A 7,555-nucleotide genomic window follows, 5' to 3' on the forward strand; every position below is an offset into this window, starting at 1 on the left:
TGTATATATTTAAACATAGGCCTATACATATATTTACAACAGATGTTGCAAATTTAAAGATGGTGTTGATAAATCACATTCAATTAATGTGAAGATCTAGTCAGGGTTCTCAGTCCCGCTCCTGGAGGGCCAATGTTTGTTTTTAACTCCGCCAAATTTGTTTTCCTTTCTTTTCATAAAGTATAGAGTTCACGTGGGTCACCCGCAGTGTAAGACGCTCAAAGCTCAAGATGTTCGGTAGACGGTCGGTTAGACGTTCGAACGTTTGATTTTAGCATGGAATACGCTTCATATATTTCTCTGTTCACGCTCCACTTCATCTGCCAGTGAATTCCACGATCTTATCAGATCTCCAGCCGCCATGTTTCAAACGATCCAAACGTTACACGCTTCCGCCAATCCCTGCCTTGAAGCAATGATTGACGGAGGGTGGGCGTGGTCAGCTCGAATGCATTTTCAAAGCCGCACTGAATTTTGCTACAAATATCCCACGGCGTCATGATGAAAATGCAATCCTAAGTGTTCTATCTGTTAGTCTAAATGCATTTAGGACAAATAGCATTTAAATGATCATTATGCTACCATTTCTGCTTGGACATGTTACACATATCAAATCAATTTGTGTTATACATTTTCATTTTCATTTCGCAACTTATAAAGCGTTCAAATTTGCATGCACTTTACATATTAAGACTACTGTTGGAAATGGCAAATGTAAATTATATAATTAATTTTCATTTTAATTTTGCACCAAACATTGCACGTATGGTTAATGGAAAATGTAAATGTAAATACAGAAATACATTGCCATTTTGAATATTGCGTTGCCATTTTGAATATTGCATTGCCATTTTGCATACTGCATTTTAAATTGAATTTCGCTACCTATATGCTTCCATATGAGGGTGAGTGTGGGAAAGAAACACAAGCCATTCACCTTATTAGAACTTAGTGTACTATCAGAATGATATTGGAACTGATATTTCAAGGTAAAAAAAAAACTTACAGTTGCTTTAAGTATGAGCAATAGCAACAGTGATACTTCATGCTTTTATTCCTAAAAACCATGTTTAAATAATCTCTTGTTTTTCACAGCCACCCCTTGTCCAAGCCATCTTTAATGGAGACCCCGATGAGATTCGTGTCCTCATATGTAAATCAGAAGATGTCAATGCACTGGTATGGATCAGTTTCTTTTATTCTTCTTCTCACATGACTATATCTCATCTCTTTGTTTCTTGCAGCACAATAGTCGAGGAATCCCATGGACAACAGCCAGAGATTTATATACATTTGTCTCAGTAAAGGCAACAGGACACAACAGTTTTCAGGGCCATTCTTCTTCCAGAATATTTATTTATTCTACTTGTCTCTCTGTGTCCGCCGTAATGGCTCCAGCAAGAATTAGCTCGCTGTCCAAATGTTTTATAAAGAGCCACTGGTCAAGCCAAGATTTCAGGCTGCATGTGCAAACAGGTTCAGAGTATGGACACGTTGAGATGTCACCACCGCAAGTTTGTGAGCACATTAGTACACACTGACATCTCCATCAGTGATTGTAAAGAGCCAGTCAATGCTCTTTTGTTGTGGATTGCTTGCAATGGCAATCATCATATTGCATTCAGAAGTGACCATGTCTATGACCAATTCTCTGCAAAAACTCTGCAGTCCACAATGTGACTTTCGAAAATGTTGAAGGTTTTGGAGTTTGAAAATAATGGAATGTACTGTAAAGACCACATTAAATGGTTTGACAGACACAATTGTCTTTCTAGTGTTGTTGTAGCCTATTTCCTATTGAAAACAGGAAGTTGGGGTAAGACATATCAAAGGGCTCATCCATTTTTTTTAATTAGCCATTAGCCTTTTGTTTATGCCCCAGCTGGCAAAATTTGATTTGTCAGTTGCTCTTGTTAGGTTGTTGTAGATGGTATTAAAGGAATATGCTGTCCTTTTTTGGTTAAAAACTTTTATACATCTCTAAGTCCAAGATACGCTACTATTGAAAAGTTAAGCGTCTGTAAGATTTTTTTTTGAGTAGAATTAATCCTTTTATTGATCAAGGATGCATTAAATTGATCAAAAGTTACAGTACAGACACTTATAATGTTAAAAGATTTCTATTTCAAATAAATGCTATTCTTTTAAACTTCATCATCAGTCTTTTAAGCTTTCATCAAAGTATCCTTTGAAAATAATGTATCATGCCATTGCAAATGAAAAGAAATGTTTCTTGAGCACCAACTCAGCATATTAGAATGATTTTTGAAGGATTATGTAACCCTGAAGACACTGAAGAGTAATGGCTTCTAAAAATACAGCTTTGCCATCACAGGAATAAATTATATTCCGAATGTGTATCAACTCTGCTTGTGGACTTTTAAGAGTGCACTAGCATATAGATGGGTTTAAAGCTAATAGACATGGAGTAGAAGACTTGATTTTGATTTGATTTTTAACAGAATCTTTCCATTTTCTCTGTCCATGTGTCTGACTCTCCAGCTGTCTTTTTTCATTCTCTCTCAGGACGCTGAGAAGCGAGCTCCCCTTCATGCAGCAGCCTTCCTCGGAGATGCTGAGATCATAGAGCTCCTCATTGTGTCAGGTACAGCTTCTCTTTTTCTCTCTCCCTCCATTCCTTCCCCACCTCCCTTCCATCGTACATTTACAGCATCTCATATAAAATAAATGACGTTAAAGTATTTTAAAGGTATAGTTTAGTAAACAGTACAGTACAGTTACTGTAAATATTCTGTCATCGTTTATTACATTTAATTCCAAACCCCTGTGTTTTCTTTGTCGTGTAACATAAAGGATGGTTTGGAGTAACTGATGACAGAATTGTCATTTTTGAATGAACTACCCCTTTACAAATACAGCATATAGAGCCCTTAATTTGTTGAGGTTATTATTGTTTGATGTTTCTTTTACTACTTTATTTTAGGGGCACGGGTCAATGCCAAAGACAACATGTGGTTGACTCCACTCCACAGGGCAGTGGCATCACGTAGCGAGGTGGGCTTAGTTGTTAAACACACACTCATGTTAGAATGTTGTGTAATGTTGTCACGCAGCAGGATGCCTTTATAACAATGCTAATCATATGCAGCAGCTCCTGTGTGATTATAATAGGATTTTTCCAACACTGGATGCTGACTGGTCAGTTGTATTGCAGCTGGCCTGAAGTACACGATATAGTGTCATAGTTGTTGTTATGTTTTGCACACATCTAGGATGCGGTTCGAGTATTGATCCGGCATTCTGCTGATGTTAACGCACGGGATAAGAACTGGCAGACTCCGCTGCATGTTGCTGCCGCCAACAAGGCCCTGCGCTGTGCTGAGGTGATCATCCCGCTCCTGAGCAGCGTCAACGTTTCAGATCGCGGGGGACGCACCGCCCTGCATCACGCCGCCCTTAATGGGCACACGGAGGTACTGCAAGTTGAAACCAAAAATTGTTGCTTAGTTCATAGCAATACTATGGAGCCCCAAACATGACATGCGGGAAAAAGTGTGTATATATATATATATATATATATATATATATATATATATTTTGTATCCACAAATTAAAAATTAATTTTCTCGTTTCAATAAATTGTTGCCATGTTTTACTAATTTGCTCCTTTATTTTAGTAAATCCTGGCCATGATGTACTAATTCATTCCCTCGTTTTGAACAAATTAATTATTTGTGGGAACAAATTCTTCATTTGCATTCATTAATTAAATAAAACGGGGGATGAATAGTAAATCGTGGCCACAGTTGAACTAAAATTAGCTTCTTAATTCGTTGGAGCAAATTATTAAGTTGTGGCCACAATAAATATATTTTTGCCCGCATGTCATTTGCAGGGCTCCGATCATGCTTTATTTCTCTGCAGTCTAGTGTTAATAAGTGTTGCACGTACAAAGACTGAGACAGTGACGGCTTTTAGATACAAACTCTCATGCCCGTTGAAACAGACTTAATTTTCCTGCATAGCATTGTCAACATAACTAGAATTTTCTTGTGCTCTCAGCAATGCAGAATGGTTTAGAAAGTCATTATATAAACTGTGACACAAACACGCAGCACACAATAAGAGCTTCAGGAGCCCCATAATTACTGACGCATTAATGACTCATGCTTTACTGCCTATTGAGACTGACACATGCATTTTCTCCTCCATTTCTCCATCTCTTTCTTATCACTGTTATTTAATTTCCTCTTTCTCTTTTCAGATGGTTAGCCTTCTCCTGGCCAAGGGTGCCAACATCAATGCCTTTGACAAGAAAGACTGCCGTGCTCTGCACTGGGCAGCATATATGGGTGAGGAAATGAAACTTTAACTGTGACGTGTATGCTCTGTCTTTTACAGTGGAACGCAAAATGCAATTTTGCATTGCATTTCAATGCAAAAAATGAGTTACTGGGGACTGGCAAGCTAAAAAAAAGGACATACATCACCACTCCAGTTGTCCATACTAATAGGGGTGTACGATATCTATAGTCTACCGTAATTGTTGTAATGATGTTCAAGCTGACATTATCAAGTATGGCACTCACTTTGCAAAAGCACACCCTGAGACTGAGAGAGATATTTAGCGTTTTGTTACTGAACAAATCGTTTGAGTGCATAACCCATTCATTAAAACCCATTGCTTCGTTTCTGAATGAATCAGCCATTTTGAATGAGTTTTGAAGCTGTTTTGAACAATTTTTTTTAATGAATGATTCACTGATATTTAAATGCTACTTCAGAAGCAGCTTGTAGTCATCTATGTAGTTCAGAAATGGATTTTGTTAATACTGGTTTCATTTGATTGGTAACAGCCCATAGTATCTTATTATTCTAATTGAATTTATTGATTGAATGTAAGAATTTTACATGAAAGATGATGCATGCATTTAATAAGGTTTGGAAAAAAACTGCCACTATAAAGGTAAAAATTCTCCTGGATATCAATTTGGGGGGCAAATATCACCCCTTTAAAATTTCCATCACTTCTGTGAACTAAACACTAGCAAAAAATACACTCAACAAAATATATATATTTTTTAATTATCATATTAACAGAATCACAAAAAAATAATTACATACCATTATTTGGCAATGTTGTATTCCTGTACATACTAATTATGTGCAATATTCTAAGTCTTCTAAAGACATTTGCACTTACGAACATTCATATTGTTTTTTTTCCTCACTCAAAACCATTAAATGGCTTCAGAAAACCTATGCTGAGACTTATGTTAAGTCATATGGAATAGTTTTATGGATCTTTTATGGTGTTCTATTTGGAGCCTGACAGACAATGGACACTTTCTAATTTTGTTTTATGGACAAGAGTCAATATTCTGGAAAACATCTCCTATTGTGTTCTACAGAAGTGAGTCACATGGGTTGGAAACAACATGAGGGAAAGTAACTAATAACAGAATTTTCATTTTTAGGTGAATTATTCATTTAATCTCCTATATCTGTGTTGATGTGTTCATGAGCTTCTCTCTATACTCCTGCAGGTCACTTAGATGTAGTGTGTTTACTAGTGAGTCAAGGGGCCGAGATCAGCTGCAAGGACAAGAGGGGATACACGCCTCTACACGCAGCTGCTTCCAACGGTCAGATCGCTGTGGTGAAACACCTGCTCAGCCTGGCCGTGGAGGTACCCAGGATGCAAATAGATACATATAGGGGAGGATGCATGGGGTCATGGGAAAAACATCTAGTTTGAGCTGACTATTATATTGCATGCTTTACTTATAGATAGATGAAGCCAATGCCTTTGGGAACACAGCGCTGCATGTGGCCTGTTTTAATGGACAAGATGCAGTGGTCAGTGAGCTGATCGACTACGGTGCTAATGTCAGTCAGCCGAATAACAAGGGCTTCACACCACTCCACTTTGCTGCTGCGTCCACTCATGGTGCCCTGTGTCTGGAATTCCTGGTCAACAGCGGAGCTGATGTCAACGTCCAGGTATGTCTATCTAGGACCAAATATGGACAGACAGTCCAAATCCTGTGTGCTGTACGCTAGTAAACATTTCCTGATGCTTCCTCAGAGTCGTGATGGGAAAAGCCCTCTTCATCTGACAGCAGTTCATGGACGATTCACACGCTCCCAGACACTCATCCAAAACGGTAGCCTGCTAAAAGCTTACTTTTCCCCCGTGACTGATTTGCATCATGTACATTGAGCGTATAAGTGTGTGTTTCTGATACAGGTGGAGAGATTGACTGTGTCGATAAGGATGGAAACACTCCACTGCATGTCGCTGCTCGATACGGCCATGAACTTTTAATAAACACTCTAATCACGAGTGGAGCTGACTGCACCAGGTTTGACTCTGTCTTTGGATCTTTATAAAAAAATCTTGCTAAAACATCATTACTTGTTGTTTCTGATATGCTCTTTCCTTCTCTGCAGAAGAGGGGTACATGGCATGTTTCCTTTGCATCTGGCCGCTCTGAATGCTCATGCTGACTGCTGCCGGAAGCTTCTCTCCTCAGGTACCGACTACACCACCAAATCAAGCTACAGTTGCACTACCTTTATATAACATTGGAAACCTGGTGGAAACCATTTTCGGCTAAATACAAAAATTTTTGCTCTATTTTGAGATGAGGAAGGGACGAAGTACTGAACCATGAGATACCTCTCAAGTTGATGTGACTCTTCCTCACTTCCTCATAAATGACTATTTCATAAATGGCAATTTATGTTAAAGGAATGCTTCACAACACTTCCTGTTGTAATTAGGTTTATTATGTTGACTTTGAGTTAAAGATCTTTTGTCTCTGAATTGATGGGCATGAATTTTCCTCATTGTCTCTTTGCTTAGGTCTGGCATGTCATATCTGTGTGCATTCTTAACTCTGACTCTTGATTGTTGGTTTGTTGTTTTAGATGGTAGATGCTAAATCTGTACTTTTGAATTGTTCTGCTTGGTTGCACACATTTGTGTTCTCACCTCTGTGAGTGATGTGTGTTTGTCTTGTCTATCCTCTGTGCACTGTCTTTGTTTTTCCTGAACTAACATCCTTTCTCTCCATCTCTCTTTCTTTCACACTGTCTCTTTTTTGGACTCCTTTTCCCCCGTGTCATTCTTTCCCCTCCTGCGATCTGACACTGTGGCTGTCTGCGTCTGGGTGTGGGGACACTTTTCTCCTCCATGCACGGCATCCTTCCTCCCCATACTTCCATTCCTCTACAGGACGGAGCTATAGCATAATGTTCCCTCTCAGTAATGACTCGGTCCTGTCTGCAGGCTTCCTAATCGATACACCAGACAACCTGGGAAGGACATGTCTGCACGTCGCAGCTGCGGGCGGGTGAGTCTGTCTGTCTGTCTTGCAGATCTGGATTTTGCCTGTTGGACTGTGGAAAAAAAATATGTGTCTGATCAGATAGAGTTGTGCTAGTGTTGGCTAAGCTTACTTATATATATATATATATATATATATATATTAAAACTACTACTACTAACAATAATAATTACTATTTTTTATTTTATTTAAAAATATTTATTATTATAAAGAAAAAAGACTGAAAAAAAAAAGAATCGGCA

The 7,555-nt window shown here is 38.5% G+C and overlaps 1 protein-coding gene across 3 annotated transcripts in view; it reads left to right on the plus strand.

Moving 5' to 3' along the window:
- Positions 1 to 7,555, plus strand: part of LOC107659898 (serine/threonine-protein phosphatase 6 regulatory ankyrin repeat subunit B-like) — a 28,255-nt gene that overhangs the window by 10,811 nt on the left and 9,889 nt on the right. For 2 of the 3 annotated variants that reach the window (XM_016448999.1, XM_016449001.1), the window contains exons 2-12: positions 1,096 to 1,179; positions 2,527 to 2,605; positions 2,945 to 3,015; positions 3,234 to 3,434; positions 4,226 to 4,313; positions 5,508 to 5,650; positions 5,752 to 5,964; positions 6,050 to 6,128; positions 6,212 to 6,326; positions 6,415 to 6,497; positions 7,202 to 7,319. In XM_016448999.1, coding sequence (XP_016304485.1) covers positions 1,096 to 1,179; positions 2,527 to 2,605; positions 2,945 to 3,015; positions 3,234 to 3,434; positions 4,226 to 4,313; positions 5,508 to 5,650; positions 5,752 to 5,964; positions 6,050 to 6,128; positions 6,212 to 6,326; positions 6,415 to 6,497; positions 7,202 to 7,319 — 1,274 coding nt within the window. The remainder of the gene's footprint in view (positions 1 to 1,095; positions 1,180 to 2,526; positions 2,606 to 2,944; positions 3,016 to 3,233; positions 3,435 to 4,225; positions 4,314 to 5,507; positions 5,651 to 5,751; positions 5,965 to 6,049; positions 6,129 to 6,211; positions 6,327 to 6,414; positions 6,498 to 7,201; positions 7,320 to 7,555) is intronic. The other variant, XM_016449000.1, reaches the window with a different exon arrangement.

The sequence above is a fragment of the Sinocyclocheilus anshuiensis genome, unplaced genomic scaffold, assembly GCF_001515605.1.
Source record: "Sinocyclocheilus anshuiensis isolate Anshui unplaced genomic scaffold, SAMN03320099.WGS_v1.1 scaffold1409, whole genome shotgun sequence".
Lineage (NCBI taxonomy): Eukaryota > Metazoa > Chordata > Actinopteri > Cypriniformes > Cyprinidae > Sinocyclocheilus > Sinocyclocheilus anshuiensis.